Source organism: Semicossyphus pulcher, unplaced genomic scaffold (genome assembly GCF_022749685.1).
Source record: "Semicossyphus pulcher isolate SPU_LCO1_2020_fin unplaced genomic scaffold, fSemPul1.0.p SCAF_12, whole genome shotgun sequence".
In the NCBI taxonomy this organism is placed as follows: Eukaryota; Metazoa; Chordata; class Actinopteri; order Labriformes; family Labridae; genus Semicossyphus; species Semicossyphus pulcher.
Window position 1 is genome coordinate 5,171,327 of NW_027211626.1, and position 22,061 is coordinate 5,193,387.

At 42.2% G+C, this 22,061-nt stretch overlaps 1 protein-coding gene across 3 annotated transcripts in view; it reads left to right on the plus strand.

Annotated features, from left to right (window-relative positions):
* Positions 1-22,061, plus strand: part of khdrbs2 (KH domain containing, RNA binding, signal transduction associated 2) — a 90,490-nt gene that overhangs the window by 10,886 nt on the left and 57,543 nt on the right. For all 3 annotated transcript variants that reach the window (XR_011307829.1, XR_011307830.1, XM_069659171.1), the window contains exon 2: positions 7,420-7,547. Coding sequence is in view for 1 of the 3 variants with exons in the window: in XM_069659171.1 (XP_069515272.1) it covers positions 7,420-7,547 (128 nt within the window). In the remaining 2 variants the exon portion in view is untranslated. The remainder of the gene's footprint in view (positions 1-7,419; positions 7,548-22,061) is intronic.

Consider the following 22,061-nt stretch of genomic DNA (forward strand, 5'->3'; position numbering starts at 1 on the left):
TACGATCGGTGTAACTGCCTCCGGTGGAATAAAGCATACATACTTCTAATCACTCCATTCAGAGTTTATTGGTTTTTAGCATTGTAAAAATCAAAACAGTATTTTAGTATCTCGAAACACAAAGTAACTGACTGTTTTTTAAGTGAGCTTAAAACAAACGAGTGGATAAGTGCTATGTGCTAGGTGTTAGAGTCAGGAGTAGGAAGGTATAGCACCTGAACCTGGTTGAAGTTTGGAGTTCAAATGTGCCTTTATAGCATTTTACTTTGTGCAGTTTATCTTTAATGCTCGTCCATCAGTTTGCAAGTTGTTCAAGGTTTCCCGTCTTTCAGCCAGCTTTGCAGAATAAAAGGTGCAGAGTGCAAAAAAAGTGAGAGGGATGCTTACTGTGTGCATTATTTGTCTACAAAGAGCACATGTCAGATTGCAGGACAGCCTGAGTTTGCTCTGTTAGAGCATGAAGATGAATCTCATCACTCCCTCTTAGTGCAAACAGTGTGGGAATTAATTAAACCTTCAAATTTTCTTCTGAATATTCAAAGAAGCTCATTTAGTTTGGCTTCTTTGAAGTGAGCAGTCTTCTGACTGTATTTTTGTGTGTGAGATTTCTCTGGATCCATGTTTCTCCGTTGACCGATCGTTAAAACAACAACATCAACCCCCCAGCAGTGTATAAGAGACAGTTTGATCGCACCATCTTCAAGATGAAAGCATACACATTTAACAAACAGCTCATATTCAGCTGAAGAACAAACTGCATGTTTTAGCAGCACGGACTGTAAGGCAAACAGCAACTGGAATCCAATAAAGCTGTGATGTGAGGATAAACAGCCGAGCAGTAAACATATTATCTCCCACAAATGATGCAGCTCCCATTCCCTTTCTTCTTATTGAGCTGCATATATGCTACTTTATACTGATGGTAGCATATGACTGCAGGACATCTGTGCTTGTAGCATTTTCTTGGTTAGATACTGGAGCTTTTAGTGAACTGAAGATTGCTGGGATTAGATTCTGTGCAAGTTTGGCAAGATTTAACTTAAAGACAGTCCATCTCTATGATATTGTTATGGTGTCCAGGATACATAATAATTAAGCAATATCACATTAAAGTTGTTGTTGTGCGGTGCGTCTCTCTGCAGCACCGAGGCAAGGAAAGAGGACAGATGCTGTTTATTCCAAAAAGACTTTAATGCTGGCTAAATGTTCAAATACTTCTACAGTTATCATTATAGTTATGATTCTTGTGTGGACCACCTTTTTACCTCTAGGTGTTGGAGCTTAGTAGCTGTTACCATGAGAGCTACAGTTACCTGTCAAGAAGGAACAGGGCAAAATCTGCATCACTTCACTCTTCAGCCCCTTACACTCCCACTCGTCTGATCCCTCTTTTTATTTCACGCTCTCTTTGTAGCTGTTTTCTCCTCCATGCTCTTCATTCTTTGTGCTTCTTTAGCAGTACATGCCGTTGTCGGCAAAGGAGGTACAGGAAATTAACGCAACGCAAGTTGCCATAGCTCCTGACTGACACAACCTCTGCGTGCGTGCTGCTGACACAAGTCACGTGGAAGCTGGATGACGCTAGTTTGTACAGAGTTGCTGTGATTGGCTAGTTACTTGGAAAGTTAACCCTGATTGGCTGTTTGATTGAGACCAGTCACATTTTTGAACACTACACACAGTCACAGAGCAGCAATCATTTCAACTTAATATTGTTAGGGAAATGCAACGACCAAAATGTGTTATTTTAACCAAATTATTATGAAATAATGTTGCTGCCTGCTGTAGCTGTAAGTGAAACTGGACTTTTGTTGCCAAGCAACCCAAACATCGCCCTGCACTCTGTGTCTTTAGCTGTGTCCCAGTCCAGGGGCTGCAGCCTTCGAAGGACGTATTAGAAGGCCGATTGCGTCACAGAAGCGCGTCGAAGGCTGTCCCAATTCGAAGGCTCCTTCAGATGCGGCCGACAAATGCGTCCTCCGTTTCCCAGTTTAGACACACCAATTTAAACGAAATGGCGGACTTTTAAACGGCCGAGGAATACACTTTAAAATGTCAAAGGTTTTGGTTTCAACTGAATCGAGTAGCTAGTGTTACACATGTTTAAGAAAACGAAAGGGCCCTTGAGACAAATTATCTTTAAAATAATAGGTTAACTTACGTGACGTTAGTTAAGCTAGCTAGTTAGCTTGCTAGCTACCTGTTGCTAGGTGACAGTAGCGACGTTTGGTGACGCAAGGGTAGACCAGACCGTCTCTTTCAGTTTGGCTTTAACAGTCTACGCAGGCTATGAATGGAGCATCCTCCATGGACCCCTCAGGGTGGATTGGAACAGATTATACGATATCACAGATCAGCTGTTTTATCATGTACATTTATATGTATGTTTTAATTGATCATCAACCAGTGAAATAACCAGTCTGCTGTGTGATTTAAAGATACCAGCTTCATTAATGTAGACTCACACGTGCCTGCTGTAACGTTAATAAACAGTATTCAGAACATGTGGCTGAGGTGGAGTGATACACTGTTTATCAGCACTCATGGAAGACTACGAATAATACAAGTAATTATGAACTTTATTTGTGTATTACCTTTCATACAAGATACACAGCTGAAAATACATGAAAACAGACAGAATCAACATAAAAGCAGGGACAGCGTGCAGCAATAATAAGATGCAAAGTATGGATAACAAAAGTTAAGAGAACATAAAACATCAAGAGGAAAATAAAATGCAAAGATGCACATTACAAGGTAAATAAATACCAACATACCATATTAACAGAGTGTATAATTAGAGTACATAGACTGCACAAAATTGAGTAAAATGCAACATTTTATTGGAGGTGAAGTTTAAAGAAGCCTTTATCAGGAAGAGATAAATTATTTTATATAACACTTCCTCAGTGTTGGAGCTCTGTGTTGCTGCACACCGGCCAAAGCAGATGTATTTAACCTTAAGCCCCCGCAGGCTGACTGAGCACATTGCTCGTACAGTTGCACACATTTATCTGGTAGCTGCCCAGTTAACTCAGTGTTTTCTTTTTTTTCATATTCTTGGCCGCTGAGCTGCTCAGCTGAAGCAGTTTGGGCAGCTCAACAGAGGGGATCAAGAGCCTGAGAATAGTCTCTGAGAGTGTTTTACTCATTCACTTCCCCCAAAGAGATTTTTTTCATCCTGTGTGAGGACTGAAAGCAGTGACCTTCAAAGCACATTCGCGCGCCTCTGATCTTTAGGCTCCCGTCTCTCTCTGCCACATTTTTTGACAATGATGATACTACAAGTGTGAACGTTTTATTTTTTTCCAGATCTCTATATATTGTTAGCCCTTTTTCTCTCTCTCTCTTTGCCTGTCTGTCTCTTTCACTCACACACAATCTTCTTCTGGGTTCACGCGCAGGCTGCAGACCAGAATAAAGGTGTTTCCCATTCTGCACTGTGCCAGAATAGAATCATCTTCATGGGCTATAAAAACACCATTATTCAAATAACATTGTGCCTATTTGAATGTGAAAGATTTGATGACAGAACCCGAAACAAATTCTCCTTCATGTGCAGAAGTCGAGAACTAATCTTTGAGGATGTCAAGAAACAAAGGCTTGATGAAACCTGGAACTTGGATTCAGTCAGTTTTATGTTGTTATGTTTAGGTTGTGTAAGGTGTAGGCATAAAATGGAAGGATCAAGATACTTGACTAAGAATAGGGAAGCTCTATTTTCATGGTTTTAGTCATAACCACAAGGTAAAGGTAAGGAAAAGGTCATGGTTTAAAGAAAACAAGGAAATATGGTCTCCATTTAAAGGCCCAATGTTTGTTGAACCATTCATCTAAAACCTCCTCATTGTGTAGACTTTGTGGCTTCATAACCACGCTAAACTCCTGCCTTTGATTATAATTCCTACAGCTGTTACAAAGCTTTGTCACCAAAACAGAAAAGTCTGTTGTTTTCGGGGCATTTGCTGAAACGTCTGGTGCTCTTCTTGCATTTATTAGCAATGGTGCTTTGAGCCATAGGCTGGGTTCTCTGGGGCCCGAGCACCCACCAGCGCCAAACTCTGCCAGGGTTTCCCACACATGCTCGGGCCCCAAAGCACCCACAGTGGTCGTAGTATATTTGGCAACCCACTTCGCCCTCCGCGTTCAATTAACTAGTGGCACTGGGCAATCTCCCCTCACTCTAGCCCCTCCCCATACTTTTGTTCTGATATTGCGGGGAGGTTTCACCTAGCCTACTGAAAGTCGCACATGCTCTGCAAAGAAACTGGGAGAGACGGTGGGTGTTGAGACCTTTGTCTTACCATGCGAACATTTGTTCATTAGAGCTAAACGCAACCTTGCCAAAATGTCCAAGAGGAGCCCACATGGACTTTAAGCGGTTAGGTGGGCTTCAACTTGACCTTGGCTCAGAGTGGGCTTTGAAATGGGCTGGTGTTGAGGCACACATGGGTAACCCAGAGGAATACACATCGGCTGGAATTTGGCATAACATTTGGGTGGGTCCCAAGTGGCCTATATTCTACCAATATGGGCTCTTTATGGTTCCCATTAAGGATTCTTCATCAACTCATCCGGGCTAACTCATTTGGGGTCACCATGGAAACTGAGGACAAAATTGGCTTGGCTCCAGTTGGGTATCCCAGCGGGTCCAGGCACGACCCATTTGGGCTCCACGTTGTGTTGGCAGGGAACGTACAGCTGAGTCGGATGGGAATGTCATTAGTCTTGTAGGTATTTGGTCATAAACCTGTGGACAAAAAAGCTCTTAGTTCATACTGAAGAAACACTAATGTGGGCATCAGATTTCATGGCAGTCCAGCCAAAACTTTGACATCCCTACATCTTGTTGCTATGTAGTACCCTGTCTACTGAACAATTTATAGAGCTTTCTGTGCAGTTGCTTACAAACCACAAGAAGTTATCACCTAAGGCAAGCCACATACATGCTATTAAAGGCACATTTTGTTAGCTCATGCTGTAACGGTTAGACCCCGTGCTGGGGTGCCAGTTAGGTTTACAGTCCAACAAAACAGTTAATGATTACGCATGCAGTCAAGAGTCCAGTAGTTGTTCGGTCTCAGTCTCAGCAGCCACTGTACTTCCATAATGTAGGATAAACTACCCAGACTTTATATTTCAGAGACTCAAAAGAGACACCAAAAACGAATGGTGGAGATATGTAAGTGACATGCGAAGGTGTGTAGGGAGTGAGCCAACTGTATGTAGTCTGTTGTCGTAGTGACTTGAAATAGCTACAATCCTGTCCTGGGAAATGTGTGTTGTGTTAACGTGTCACGTAAGGAGGTGTGAATCAGCAATTTTAATGGGAATAAAAGGTTTGGGGAATCTTTGTTTCTGTTTACCTGTAATTTAAGTGATTTTCCGAACAGTCTGCACCCAGTGGCAGGTGAATTATAGCCTTTGATTTCAGTGTCAACAGAAAGGCATTTTTAAACATTCATTCAAACTCGTCCAATGTGATGACTGAATTTTTTCGCACTTTGCAAAGAAAAACTGCAAGACAGTGTAGACAGCTTGTCCCAATTCAAGCGATCTTCCTCGCACAATCAGGCACAATCAGAGAGATTGTGTTACGCTGGAATAAACGGACGCATTTCAAGCTGTTGAAGTTCAGTCTCTGTGATTTCACAGACAATAGCCATATCAAACAAATGGCCTTAATTCATGGTGTAAAGCTGGAACCACTGGCCATTACACACTGTAATGAGCCAATACTGGAACTGCTGGGGACAAAGGGATCATTAAGCTGGAGTAATGGATGTCCAGGAGGTCACATCAAGGAAAATTGTCAGAAGGAGGGTTTGCTGGGATTTTAATCTGGATGATTATGTCAGAACTTTCTGATTGGAATGACAACAGCCAGGGAGAGAGAGAGAAGAAGAGAAGGAGACGGAGAAACTGACAGTGTATCTAAGCAATGGTGAACATTGTAGCTCTGAGGCTAACGTTTGCTAGCATGCTGCTGTCGTTGTTGTTGTTGACTGAAACGGGTACAATCTCACCTGAGATGTGAAATCCCCGCTTTCTCTTGCCTTGTTTCCAACACCACCCACTCTCCTCTCTCTTTCAATAAAGGCATAAAAAAAGGCCCCACAAAAAACGGGTCGATCATTTTTCCACAAACATTTTCTCATCCACAATAATTGAGATTTCTGCTTTTGTTTTATGTCCATTTCTTATAGTTTGTGCAGGTTTTAGCTTAGAGAGAAGAATTTCTGTGAGGTATCTCCTATTGTGCATGATGCAACACAATGTTTAAGTCTGAACAATAGTAAAAGCAGAGAAATTGAAAATAAAACAATACACTAAGTATGGGTTAAGACATTTTAGCCATTTATTTGTCGGACCTATACTCTGCGATCAAATGTCCAAGTGGCCAGAGTTATTTTTAACCTCACAGCTTGGTGCGCTGGCAGTTGACAGCTCAGATAAGGGTGATGTGCTCCAGCACAAATGAAATCCTGAGCTTCAATATAGCTGAGGGGTCACTGACGTGTCCTCGGTTTGGCTCAGGAAAGTCTTCTATTGTCCTGCGAGTGTTTTGCAGGCTAATGGCTGTAATTCCACTGAGTATTAATTAAAAGGATCCCTGCAAGCTGAAAAACATTTAGCTTCATTTCTAGCACTTATTATCCTGCGAGTGCTTCAGGTCAAGTGCTATAAAATGCATCACTCAAGACGCATCACTGTTCAGGCTGTTCAGGGACTGTGTTGTTCCTATCAAACAGAAGCAGACAGTTAATATCATATTGCAATAAGGACACACAAAAGGACTGTTGGGCCAATTTGCACAGGATTTGCTCGTCTTGCAAACTGTGGGGGAGAATACAGCAGTTTGATTGGAACCAATGATATGCAAATATGATGTTAATATGAGAGATAAGAGATCTAATCTTAACCGCCCCAATTGACTTTTACCCGATACAATCAAACGTTTTACTTGTCTAATCCGCCATCTGCGCAAGTCCTGTGCTGTGCGGGGATCAGAGACATCTGACAGGCCACAAGAGCTCAAGTTTGCACTGAAGTGAAGCACAGCGAGCGGGGTGTTACTGTTTGCCTCTGTTGTTGTTGTGATTGGAATTACTGGATCATGAGATTACAGAGCCTGATGTAAAAGAGGTATCAGGAGTCAGCGGGATAATCTCATATCATTAAGTCTGCAATGCGAGCATATTTACAGCTGAGACACAAAATAATAAGCAAAAGAGTCACTCTGTGATGCAATGCACAGTTAAATTTGTCCTAATGTGTCCCCTGCCTCGCATTACACCACTCCGCTGCCACGCTGCATTTGGCTCCAACACACACTTAAAGATGTTGACTGATGTGTTTTCAGTTACATAACAAGCTAATTATCTGCTTATCGTTTTTGCTTATGTTGTTTTTGTGCAGAGATTGAAAAGCATGAAGGTGACGAAGGGAGAAAAGATGGTGACATGAAGAAATACCTGGATATCATCAGCAATAAAAATATCAAGCTCTCCGAGAGAGTCCTCATTCCAATCCAGCAGTATCCAAAGGTAAGAGACACAGACACCACGTCTTAGCCATAGACTGTATATGCGTCACCTCTGGTTTTCCAAAGTTAAGCTAATGAGGAAGTGCCTTAAACCTGCTCTCTTTCTAATGGCAAGCAGGGGCAACTCCACTAGTTACAGTCCATGATGTAAGTCTAAGAAAACACACTGCACCTCTTCACTATCTATCGCCGAATGAGGTAACACAATGGTGATTGAGTCTATGGCCCACTGATGAAAGCCTTTACATTCGCAGTATTACTGACTGGGTGTCTGTGGCGACTTTCACGGAAATAAATCCCAAGCGCCAGCCAGTTAGTGACGCGTTTTCCATCACCCAGCAGTGGTTGGTCTGCCAGAGAGGGTAGGCGGAGCTAAGCGGCTGCTTCAAGACACATCACTGTTCAGGCTGTTCAGGGACTGTGTTGTTCCTATCAAACAGAAGCAGACAGTTAATATCATATTGCAATAAGGACACACAAAAGGACTGTTGGGCCAATTTGCACAGGATTTGCTCGTCTTGCAAACTGTGGGGGAGAATACAACAGTTTGATTGGAACCAATGAGTGTTGCGAGTAAACAGTAATCTACTATGTCTGAACAAACAAAGAAAAGATGGATGACTACAGATACAACTTCAAAAATAAGTGAAAATCCAAAGAAAAAGAAACAAACTCGACGCTCAGATGAAGCCAAACAGTCTGAAAAGGAAAGTGACCGTCAGCCAGGAAAATCAAGAGTTACAACCGAAGCCAACCGTGGACGTCACACATGCAGCACTGTTTGGATATCTGGGAAGTGTGCTCCCGCAATTACCGCTTATCACCACAGGTGCCGCCAAAGAGAACGAAACTGAGATCTCTGAGATTACAACTTTAACTTCCTTCAGTTTTCGACTTCTGTAGTATTTTCAAAGATTACAGCAGTTAAAGCGCATAACCATTTTCAGGAAGAGCAGGGCTGCTTTGGAAAAAGTGTTTAATTAATTATCATTGTCCATTTTTGAAATGTCCTTCTACTATGTTTTTGGTCCCTAAAAATCCCACTGAGCCTCAAACAGGCTCATAGAAAGTCATCAGACATGTCTCCTTCATTCTGACGTAGTCATCAAAAAACAAAGTTTTCGTCGGACTAAAGCACTCAAGGGTACAGTGAGGAACGGTGACCATAAATCACTGTGTGACACAGCACACGTTGTTGTGAGTTATGCAATGTCAGTTTGAAATGTCGCCTAATGAGGCTGCTCCATCAGAACACAGCTGTGAGTGGAGAACCAAGCGGCTTTACTGTCGCTGTAATCAGGGAAACCTGCTCCACTGAGTCTGCATTCACACTCGTGCAACAGGCAGCTGAGGAGAACAGCATCAGTGGCTCAGATTGCAACATATTTCCTTGTCGTGTACTCATCTTACTGTAAGGAAATTTGCTGTAATATGTTTTGTACCTTTAGGCAGATACAGAGATCAGTGTCAGCAGCATAAACATAAATCTTTACAAGGACTATTTTTATGTAAATGTTTTGTTCTTTTATTCATTTAGAGATATATCATAAAACTGTTTTTTTTTAATAATCTAGATGCTCGCCGATGCTCAACTGCTCTTTGTTATTCAGTCTAAAGCATATTTAAAGACTATGCATTTTAAGAGTCCCTAAAATAAAACTGACACTCCTGTTACCCCGAGGCCCAGGGTTTAGTGTTTCACTATCCATGGCACACTTTCTGTATGCTTAAAAAAACATTTATATGAGAATATTACTGATTTCTCCTCCTTCAGATTCTTTTGCTGAGGCAGTTTGTTTTTAAGGAAAGTGCAAACAATTTAAAACTTCTCCCAACAAACGTGATCAAAGGTTTTGGTTTGACTGAGTCAGCACCTGCCAACACTTTTTCTTTGTCTCCAGGCGTTCTTTTGAAACAAATCTTCAGCTGTTGTCGCTGGTAAAAACAGGGGAGTTACTACTTCTGAGCTTAATCTGAAAGGCAACTGGGCTTGGTTGAAGTTCTTGAAGACGTTTAACCTCTCATCCGAAAGGCTCCTTCAGTTCTAACTGACTGGTGGCCTTTTGGGTTAAGCTTAGAATTACCATTACCTGGATGACTGAGAACCTTCAAGACAGGAAGTTACTACTTACTAAACCCCTTTCCCACTGGTCAAAAAACCTGCTAACACCCGGATTTTTTGTTTAATGGGAAAGGCTACAATCGGCATTCAGACCCAGGTCAAATGACTGCAGTAGACCCGGGTAACTATCGCCTCCGCTCCGGTCGGCATTGATGGGAACACAAAACCCGGGTTGATGCGCTAATCTCTGCCCCCTTTGTGGCGCGATGCTCCGTCTGTAATTTCTGCGACTCCTCGTCATCTTAGCTACAAGTTCTGCCCGTTTCCCTCCAAGCAGCGCTCGAACACCGTTCCATATTTGTCGCCACTGATTCACTGTTTACTAATCCTCTGTCCGGCGCGTTTGTGACGTCAGACGGTGATGCAGCAGAAAAGAGACCGACAGGAGTATACTCCACTGGCAATGGGAAAAGAGACAACCGACACGGGTCTTTCGGGTCTGAAAAACCTGCATCAACACATTAATTTCAGTTGGAAAGGGGTATTATACTCACCAAAACACTGTCACTGATCACTTTTAAGGCTTAGTCCTGCACTCTTTCAGGTGAAGTTTGTTCTTTAAGTGTTGCACTCACAACTTGTTCCGTACTGTTGATTCTGTGCTGCTGATCTGTTTGTCTTATTAGGGAAGGAGCAGAGAAAAAAAGGAAGCAAGGAGGACAGATGAACTTTAAGCTGCTCCTCAGGATCACAGGCGGTGTACTTTGGCCCAGTGAGCCCCTCAGGACGCTCTGTGGAAATCAATTTGCTGTTTCCTCCTCAGGATCAGTGTTGAGAAAGTAATTAAGCTGTGTTCAGGAACTCCTCAGTCTATTAAATTGATTTCAAATCTATAAAGAATGCCAATTGATTTGGCTCCTTGGGAACAGAAGACTCACAATGACTCGGGGATATCTCTCTGTCCTTGTGTTTCTGCCTCATTAGGCATTTTCTGTGCAAATGTTCTTTGTGGGGAAAGACTTCTTAATAGTGAAAATTGATGTTTTCTTTAACTGAGACTTCAGCAACATTTGCAGAGTACAGCTCAGCCTTACATAGAGGGATAAAATGAAGTAATGCACTTACAATACCTGTACTGAGTCTTACTTCTTAGGCAGGTATCCCACAGATAATGTCCAGCATATTGATTCTTCTTGGAGAATAGATTGGGAGCCGAATAAAGTGATTGTAGAGGGTTTCTATACCTCAGTTATGTGGTGTCTCAGGTGTGATTAACTCCTGATTAGATGGTTAATGAGTTGGAGTAAAAGGAACCTGAGAATGTCTGAGACATGCTCTATATTTGAGATTAAAAAAAAGTTATATCGAAATATTAAACTTATGACTTCAAAGCAAACAAAAAACACAAATACAATACATGAGTTCAGAGTCCTGCTCCATTGTAATGAATATAGGAGCACCGAGCTCTGCAAAGTAAGCAAAGCAGGCCGGTCCAGAGGGACGCAGCAGCAGTTGTCCGAGCAGCTTCTACGACCTAATTGCACAGTCAGCACCCAACAAGACTGCAGTGTCACTATCTTAAACATCTTGGTAACACTGCACTTTCACTTAATGGAAACACATGAAGCAACTCTTTGATTAAGTGTGAGCAAGTAGGGCGAGAGAAACTTCAGGAAGTATAGTAGAACTTAGAAAGACTGGACACCGAATGCAGAAGTGTTCTCACTCCCAAGTCGTCAAATACAGCAGCTTGGTCAGTGGCACCATCGTGTTAAAATATGACCAGGCTGGCTTTATTTCTGCACCCTGTCTAGCTAATTCTATAGATTGGGCATTTCAAGTCAGGTGACACCCCAGTCTTCTTGGGGTGGTGGTCAATGGTGATGGATTGCTCAAACAAACACGTGACTTTGATAAAAGAGACCATGGTTCGATTCCCATGTGAAACAATATTAATGTTTTTTTAATCTTAACTTATTCAAAGACCCCCTCCAGTGGAAATCAAGTGTTTAACCTTGTAAACATCTCCATGTGGTGTTCTTCATGTGCTACAAGACATATCAGGGACAACATCAGCAGTCATCTCCACGGCTGGGCCTGTCTGCTTTTAAACTGCAGTGTACCAAGGACAGGCTGAACAACACGTTTTCAGATTGGCAGGTTTGTGATGTCACAAACCGAAGGAGCCAATCCCGTTAATGGACGGGGTGATGCTATGCATATCATTATGTGCAACCTATGGCAACCACTTTGGCGATGCGCGAGACAGCTGTAACAGTTATCGTAATTTTTGCAAACCCACTACTGACTACTAACGTTAACGTTACTTCTACTGATTACTACATTTCAAGCTAGCTAAGTTTCAACAAGTTGCCACTAAACGATGGCAGAGACGTGTTTTGTTTTCGGCTGTAATTTTACCAAAGGAGAAACGTGGCACATAGTGGGCGGGGACTGCATATTCTGGAATTTTCAAGGAGATGCCTTGGGAGGAAAATTAAACGTATTTTTCAGACACAATTTATTATTTCAAACAGAGAATTTTATATGTCTTAAAACATGACTGGAGCTGGTCTTTAAAAAAGTTTAGTTAGTAGTGCAACTGCTTTATTTTGAAAGTCTAACCAGATACTTCACATTTATTGTAGCTTAATTGGCCCCAGAAGTGCCCAACTGATTCTGTTGGTGTTCTGGTGGTGCCTAGATGGTCTAACTTTAAAGCTTATGGCCACAGAGTAAGGTGCCATATTAGGCAAGTTGCGAGTGAAAACCTGTTACAGCATGTTATCTGATAAAAATAAAACGTCGTAATGTGTTCAGAATTGAACTCATAAAGTGTGCAAAAATGTTTAAAAGCTGCGTGAAAGATCATAAAACACAGATCCTTTCATCAGTTTTTTTGCTTTCTCATGTATATAATTATTTTGCTGTTTTGGCGGCGAGAACAGATAAACATTAATATAGGACATAATAAGACAAATACACTGAGGCTACACAGATATGACTTCCTGCCAGCTTTCACTGATCAATATGTTTGACTTTCTCCTCCGACATCTGGCCCGACTGAGCGCCACAAACTAATTGCTTTTATTCAACTTCATATTGGAACCTCACTTTGTGTCACGGCTCTTTTCTCACGTCTACCGTTCAATAATGTCTGGCCATACTTCCTGTCGGCGGTGGCAGAGCAAAGTACCACATGTCATAAATCCGCTCTTTCACGTTTGAGCGGTCTAACAGTACTCACTCTTGCTTACAGCAGCCATCTTGCTGCCATGTAATTAAATGCAAAGTAATTAAATTATTACTTGGGAGAATTCTGCTGCATGGTTTCGGATGTGACGAGGTGACACGTGGAAGATTAATGTCATCCTCGAGTGGAACAAGCGGTACTGATGAAATCATTCTTTATGTTACGCTGACTGACGCTGTAGGTGCTGTTGGCTGTTTGCCCGGCAGACATTTTCACGTCTCATAGCAGGTAAAGCGCAGGTGTTTTTTATAACAGTAACGACACCTACATTTCATTGGCTTGTTACAGGCTCAGCAGCCTGGCTGTCTGACGTGTAAATGTAAGCGCTCATTAATCATGTTTGTTCCATGCGTGTTTCTCCTGCCTGTTTAGTAATTTTGTGTTATACTCAGTAGTTTCATTGTTAAGGTAACTTTTTATTGATGATGATAATTATAAATCAAGCCCCAGGCCCATAAATTTCTCAGATGCACTGAGTTAATGTTAATCAAATTTGTGACAATGTAATAAAGTAAGTGACAGAAACTTTCTCGAGCTCCGAGTCAGAGAAAGAAAACTTCAATCAATCAATCAGGTTTTATTTATATAGCTCCGAATCATAACAAGTTATCTCAGGACGCTTTACAAATGGAGCACGTCTAGACCGAACTCTGTCAGACCAAATATTAATCCATCAATGAGTACTTAATAACAGTGGCAAGAAAATCTTCCTTTTAACAGGCAGAAACTTCGAGCAGAACCAGACTCTTTGAACAGTCCAAGGTCAGAGGCGTCAGGTCAAGCCTTCGGCGCACAGCGGCGCGTCGAAGGCTTGATAATAGACGAGGTAGACGGTAGCTCAGTCAGTAGGGAACCGGAGGGTGGCTGGTTCAAGTCCCGGTACGGACTAAGCATGGAATTGGGGCTGGTTGCTGGAGAGGTGCCAGTTCCTTTCCTGGGCTCTGTTGGGGTGTCCTTGAGCAAAGCACCCAATCCCCTAACTGCTCAGGGTGCATGTTCACGTGCAGCTCCCTCACTCTGACATCTCTCCATTAATGCATGTCTATAGGATCCTCTTATTTCGGGCCTTTGTGAAAACATTGAATTTCCGGTGCGTCCTCCTTTTCCCGGGCCATGAAGGATCCATCGGGTGCATCCTTCGTGGCCCAATGTATCCCGAGATTCACTGCTGAATCTGCCAATTCAGAGATGCTCCGGACCCCGACACTTCACGTAATTCGTGCAGACACACTTCTCTCTCTCTCTCACTCGCTCTACCTCCCCACTCTCACGCACTTAGCTCTTCCCAAAGCATAGCTGCACTTCTAGTATAAGACCGTGCTACAGAACCGATTATCTCAACACCAACGCACCTCAGAAGCACTGTATGTAGGACTACGTACCCGATAGGTAGTGGGGGGTTGAAGTTACTGTTTGATATAATTAAATCCATATCACATTGAATTTGTTCTAACTTGATTTTTGGGGAAAGTGACAACCCCATGGGCTACGAATGATAACCCTCAAATTCCACAGGATCCATCTCCGGCGCGTTCCATGTGCGCCGTGGCCTCCAGAGTGGATCGCGCCCATTCAAATTTCAGAAACGTTTTTTCCTTTTTCACAACAACACACTGAAATCTTGAAAAAAGAAAACTTTTAATTAAGTAGTGTACTCATCCATGGTAGAAGCACAAAAATCAGACACGCTTCCTGTGGGTGAGGGCTCGACTAGAACCGCGGCACAGACGCAACATGCCGGACACGGATCTTGTGGGATCCGGGCTTAAGTCTTTTGTAGCGTCTGTCCTTCGTAGTATGCAGCCCCTGAATTGAGACACAGCTACAGAATATTATTTCCATTTATATTCAGTTTGTAGCATAGCTGGTGTTGCCATTTACTATATCTGCCATCTTTGTAATACATCAAACAGGTATTCCAAAGGGATACGTTACAGAAATGATACAAAGACAATATCATTATAAGCCTCTGTGACGGATCAGATCTCCCTGTATCCTCTCTATAAATATCATGAATATGTGACAGATCCATTAACTCGTGTACCATTGGATCCATCAGGGTGCAGGTCCCTTTTGTGCGACGCAATTTCATTTTTTCTTGATCTTGATTGGAATATAATATTTATTTTCTCACAAAATCATCTGCCAATCAACCACAAGGCCTCGGTAAACCAGCAGTAGATTGTATATGTCACACTAATCTTCAACGTGAATAATAAATTCACCTCAGCTGTCAGCATCTCAAATTTATTGTAAGCTACCTGCTGCAGGGCGGGTAAATACGCATGTTTTCTCAAAACAGCATAAATACTGAGCCAAACCCGCCTTATTTGACCCCAATTAAAAGTTCTAATTAAGAGTTAAATAAGTTTGTGTTTTTACAGTCTGTTCTGTCGATAGGTTGGCAGGAAATTTTAAACTTGCAGCTGCAGCACCGATCTGTTTGGAGGACTGGTGCATCCTGTTACAGGCCGGCCTTAGCATTATTCAAAGCGGCTGACGTGTGTGTTTTGTGCACCACTCTCTGTAAAATGCACATTAGATTTGTTGTCATTTTACAGCCTGTCATGATAAAGATAGTTGGCCTTGGTTTCTTGCTCCAGTGACCTCACCATCACTTTTTTATCTTCCATCTCCTCTTCAAAGAGATGAAACCTTGAGCTGATCTCAGCTAACGGGGGAAAAAGGAGGTACATCTGTACCCGTCCTGGAAACAGGACACACACTCGCAGTACTCTTAGGAGTCTTGAAATTGTACGCAAAGATCACTACTTGCTCAGCAAAAAATATTATTAAGATAATCAGCACCGTCATTTCCATTATCGCTTAACTAGAATTTATCCTCTGCTGTTTAATGAGACAGCTTGATTAGCATCTTATAACCTTGGGGCATGAAATGGATTTTCAATGGCTGAGACTGTCTGCTTGTCTGAGTCCAGTGCTGGGACTATTCTGCATGTGCTTAAAAAGGAATTTTGCCCTTTTTAATTAGAATAAATTGAAAATACTTCTGCTGCTGTCACGTCTGAACAAGCTAGTTTCTAAAATATTACCTCTGCTGGGTGCTCTAACTCTCCATTCTGCAGGTACATTCACAGCCCACAACACATTAAATTGTATTTTGTCCTTGTGGGTGCCACAATTTTGAGCTTATCGGTCCTGGGTTATTGTGACCTTTAAATAGCGCAGCAGCCCAGCTCGGCCCATAGAGAAATTCCATTTTTGTTCGCCCAGAGACGTCAATGTCCCAAAGAAAGGCCCAGCAAGTGGAAAGGTGTTTTGCTTAGATAAGTGCTGAATACAGTGAAGGGAGCACAGAGTTTGAATTAAAATGAAGCACTTGTATGATATCATCACAGCTCCACTTTGGGATCCCAATGTGTCAGTGTTTGTGTGATGACTTTGTCTGCTACAATGCTTCCCATGAGATATAATGAAGATAAAATGCCTGGCAAAGTTAAAATATACAGCGTCCCAGCTCTATACAAGATCCTAACAGGGCTTTTTATTCTGAAAATATGACAAAACAGGTATAATGTCAGCATGCGGCACAGATTCTCCTGTCTGTTTGTGCTGTTGATTGACACTATTGTCCCACAATGCAGCATGCTGCAGAGACGGAGGAGCGGCTCACAGCTGGAGAAAATCAGAGCTAATTGTAATATCTAATGTGGGACAACAGTGAGGCGTGCTTTATTTTTACAAATGCATTTTGCATCCTCATCAAATATGCTTTCATCTATATTAATGCATCAAATGATAAGGTGGATGTTAAAGGTGGTACTGATGACCTAATAGAGAATTATCATCTGACTCAGCAGCTCACTGTTTTGGTTTTACAGTACACAACTTAACCGTTTCAGTTCACCGCTCTAATGAAACTCATTTCTTGCATCAGCAGCTGTTTAAGCCAAAAAGCCTGAAGAGTCTACGAAATGCTACGTGCCCAACGCCAAACACTTCCCCCCAAAATATGCTAGAATATTAAGAATCTGCTTTCCTAATAAACCTTTTGTAACAACGTAATTGCTGCCTTGACAACTGTTTTTTAGAGAGAATAAAACACAACATTTATGTAGTGTGAGTAGGTGTCTGACATAGATGTTCAGGACTGTCACATCAGGGTGCCAAGATCAGCTCTACACTCAGGTCTGTGATGAGGTTTAGGCATCAAAAGCATTTTGGTTGGGTTCCTGTGATGATCATGGTACCGGTGGTGACTTTCTTTATATAGATATAACACATTTGAGTACTGCTGATTGGCTTATGTGGTGGGAAACAAAAGAAACATGGGACGTGGATTTCCGGGAAGGCAAGTGTAGTCCGAGTAATATTGACAAATATCAGCAGGCTGCGGCGTATGCAGAAAACGTTATCCGCCGTAATGACATCCCAACTCCTATCAGCGTCATTTGACAACCTTTTAGCTTCTTATTAATCTCTATAAACAGACATCTGCATGCTAACAGCTAACAATCTGTTCTAGATCAAAAATTTAACTTGAGATAAATTCCCTTGACGCTGTGCCACGAGAGCCGTTAAGCATTCAGATGTCCCGACTTCCTCGAATGCATCAGATCGATCCGACCTCCGTTCAACAAACGAGCGTTTTCAAAGTTTTCTTCTCCTCTCGACGACAGACCTGACAAAGCTTGATTTTTTACTTCTTACAAATCTACATTGTGACGTCGAAATGTCGGCAAAGGAAAGCCCCGTTAATAACAAGTAAATCACAAGAGAAAGAGTTTCTCTTTCTGTAACAATGCTTGACGGGAAGTCGAATATTGCTTACCGCCCGGTGTGCCAGATTAACCGGTGCTTGAATTAACTGGTGACGGTCACAGATGTGTGGGGGCGTTATGAGTCTGTTGTACACGAACAAGGAAATAAATGACTCTACTTCTTCGCTGCTGTATTTCATTAATTAATTAATCGGTGTCTTTTGAGACATTGTAAGACACACAGTTTGCTGGAACATTCATTTTTCTGTGGACAACATTACATGACAATAGTGGACTGTACACTCGCCACCGCTGATCGCTACAAACGTGTCGTCTCTGTTTCTGTTTTCTTAAAATAACGTAATGCCACGGAAACATCGAGTAAATAGAGAGGATAGTCAAATCGATGAACGCATCACAATAACTCAAACTCAATACATCTAAAGCATGAGTCACCTGTGGTGTAAAATAACACATTAACTGGTCAGCTGAAGTTTGAATTAACTTGTGATGTTCCGCTGTGTGCGGCTGTGGTTGCTAAGGCCATCTCAGAGTTCGTTGTTATGATGCCAGAGCACTGACGTGCACAGATGACAAAAAGTTACCCACAAGTAACTGTCAAAAACTCTTCAATTCAGTTTCTACGTTATCTTGCTGCACAGTCTCAGGGAACTCCAACCTGCAAATCCGTTTAAAATGATGTCTAATGTAAGTGACTGTGTCGATACCTGTTAAAAATAAACACATTGAAGTTGTACGGCCGATGCGGTCGCTACGTGAAAATAAGCCACAGGAGTAGTGCAAACCGTACAAAGCTTCTCTTTAATAACAGCATTAAAGCGGTTTGTCATTTAAAGACCCTGGCTTGTTAGAGAGTTGCAAGGAAAGAGCTCAGATCGTATGAATTGATTTTTCTTTGTTCTAACAGGAGTTCTAAGTAGCTGCCGCTCTGACAGCGAAACAATCGAGCCTGTCTGGAACGCTTTCATGGTCTTCAGCAGCTTTTGTAGCATTGCGTCTCTTTGTGTGCCCTTTGGCATCGCCGGCTGTGTGTGCGCATTGATCGTGGCTCAAGTCGTTTGTCAGCTTTTTACAGAAATCCTGATATTTGTTTTCTTTCTCTCTGTGTGGGCAGGACATCCGGGCGACAGCTCAGGGTATGGTGAAATAACTGTGAAGCATTTCAACTGTAAATACTTTTAAACATTCAGGGTGCCATGTTTTCTTTAAAAGAAAGGCTGCAGGCTGTTGTTTTGAGCAGAGACAACATCCTTTAGGCCAACATTTTAAAGTAAGGTCTTACATTAAACATGGCCCCCAAAGATTTCATACCTTTTCAGCTAATCTGATCAAAGAAAAAATGTAACAGTTCATGTTGTGTTTTTTCTTTCTTTCCTCATATGACCACCAAAACTCTACATTGCTTCCTTACTATGCACAGAAATGCACAGACCCCCATGCTGCTTTCTGAACTTGTGAATTTACTGCACATTTGTAAGAAGGAAATCAAAAGCAAAAGTCATACCTTAATACTCTGATCCCACTGATTAGCATCAACGCTGTCCGACATCCTCTCTTAAAACCTTCAGGTTATTTAGATTCTTCTCTCCCGAGCTCACCAGGTGAACAGTAAATCTCCCCTGCTTGTCAAACATGCACCAAACAAGCACTCATCTGCTGTCTTTAATGTCTGTGGAGCTGACAGGACACACAGTCCTCCAACACACTCACAGCGCCGTCAACCCTAGCTGTCATTAAAGCATAAACCTTTACCTGAGGCTTTAATCCTCCTAGCAGACAGGACCTGGACTTCCCCAATAGCACAGCTCGCTAACCTGGCAGTAAGTGCCTCAGGGCGTCTGCAAATCTTGACTGGCCCCAGTGCACTGCATTAAAAGGCGACCACTGTGCACAATTTCAAACAAAAAAAGTTTTTTGTTATAAGATGTGCAGGGCGAGTGCACCTTGAAGTAGAGATATTTCAATATTTGCATGCTTTCTGTGGAGCTGACCTCATACTAAAGCACAGAAACATGCTAGTGTTGTCGATATATCATCCTGAGATTCCTTTGATGTTTGCTTTTTTATGTTGTGTTTCTCCTCCAAGGAGTTGTGTAACTTAAAATTTAGCAGCATGAAAAAATCGGGGTCATGAGAGTGCACAATATCTGAAAGTATACTTATTTTAAGTGTATGGAAAAATATTCCTGTGTGCTGCTCTGACTCTCTGATGTGGTATGAAGTCAAGATAATGTGCTACAGTCTGCAGCAGAAACAGAGTTTATTACAAGTTTTCAATATAAGTTCTTGATGTTGAGTTTCACATGTCACAGGTCACTCCTGGTTCAGTCCTTCTTCATTTTCATGCAGATGTTGATGTCCTTACGACAGCGACGAGTCCCACATCTGTCGCAGACGACAACAGCAGAGTTTACAGAAAACAGCTACAATGAAGTGTGAACTACAAAATAACACATTTAAAATATTTATAGACTTGTTTCTTTTGTGCCAAAATCTCTAAATCATTTATACGTGACTCTAAGTCACCGCCGTCTGTCACCAAGAGAAGATGAATGTCAATCGCTGCCATCTTTAATATTCATGTTTGGCTTGGGGGGGATAACTGAGGGTCTGTTATGAAACCTGTATTCATTTTTAAACACACAAAGTTGCCGGCATAACCACATTAAAGTTGGAGAATACATATGGGGTACATATACACTCTGTTTCAGGATCTCAGAGTAGGTTTTTTAACCCTTTCCCACCAAAACGAGTGCGTTAACGTAGGTTTTTCAGACCCGGGAAGTAAATGCTGATTGTCTGTTTTCCCATTGCCCATGAAGTATCCCCCTTTTTCTGCTGCGTCACCATCTGACGTCACAAACGCGCCAGAAACAGGGTTAGTAAACAATAGTACGCACAAAAAACTCACATTATACTCTTTGATAAGCAGCATGGAGGCCAGTGAAGATGTTACAGTGGTCTTTATTGTATCTATTACTCATTCAGTCTGTTTAACAAAATCGGCGCAGACAAATTTGGAGCGATGTTCGAGCGCTGCTTGGGCAGACGCGTTCGGAATTTGTAGGTGTGCGCGTCATAGCATCGCGTCGGAAAGGGGGCGTTGTTAGCGTGTTGACCTGGGTTTTGTGTTCTCATCATTGCCGAACGGTGATAATTACCCGGGTCTACTGCAGAGTCATTTGACCCGGGTCTGAATGCCGATTGTAGCCTTTCTCACCAAGCAAAAAGGCTGGGTGTTAGCTGTTTTTTTGACCAGTGGGAAAGCTGCTATAGAGAGCCTAACAAACTGCCCACAATCACAATCCTGCAACAACGATTGAGAGTTTTACATCCAGGATTATTCTTTTATTCCACACATTCTTCCTCCTTATAAGCTCTGGTTTCACATTTACCCGCAGTGCAAGCCGGCTGCCAGCGGTACAGTCTGATATTTCAGTGTGTCACAGCAGCAGTGGCTAATGTAGCCTGCAGCGCCTAGCCTCAAGCAGGGTCTGGAGAGCTCACTTCTTTTAACTCCAAACAGCCAGATTTCATTCATTTTCAAACTTTAACCTCAACCAACCTTGACTTAGTCGACATCACTTGAGGCCATTTCTGCCCTTCCAAAAAAAAAACACATGAATTTTACATGTGCAAAAAAGATCATCATCTTCAACAGATGGGAAATACGTGAAACAGAGTGTGAAAATGAACCATAGGAAAAGATTTTTGTGTTGTTGGAAATTCACAAGGTTTCACTCGAGACTTCACACGCGTCCCTCTAGAGCCATAAGTGGTTTATTCAAGTAATTTATATATGCAGTAATTCTCAAAGAGACCTTTAAACAAACCGTTTTTTAAACACAATCGCAGCACAAATACAGAAAACAACTTTCAAATGTATGGTTCCTCTGCAGTATTGGCCGGTTTGCAGATTTGCACCTTCTGCTTTAAGCCCTTTAGTCCTTCAGGGAACACAACGCAGAGCTTATAAAACTAACTTTTACTTTGTATCCAGCACAAAGCTTTCAGTAAAATGTTTGTCCTTCTGCAGACACTTTGTGAAACATAAGTAAGTAGATCAGTTCGCCCCCATTTTTATCTCTGAATATTTGTTCAATCTGAAATGTCTTTGTGCTCAGTGCTGCGTCCCCGACACCCCTCTGTCTAATATCTGCATAGATATCAGTGTTGAGACTATGGGGGGCACATTGCATCGTTTCAAACCTCATTTAGCACCGAACCGTGCCCCTTTTCTAACGCCCAAATTGCTCGCCATGGAGCCGCAGAGTGGCTCCAGACATTCATTAGCTTAATGAAAACAGGCCACTCTTCTTCTACCGCCCAGAGAGCGCGTTCTCGTCGTAGCTGCAGCCGCCATCTGCTCTCCAGCTCCCTGCCAGCTATAGGAGAGTCCTGTCACAGCGAGCTCTGTGAAGAAAGGCATCCACAAAGGTGCCTTAATCACTCAGATCA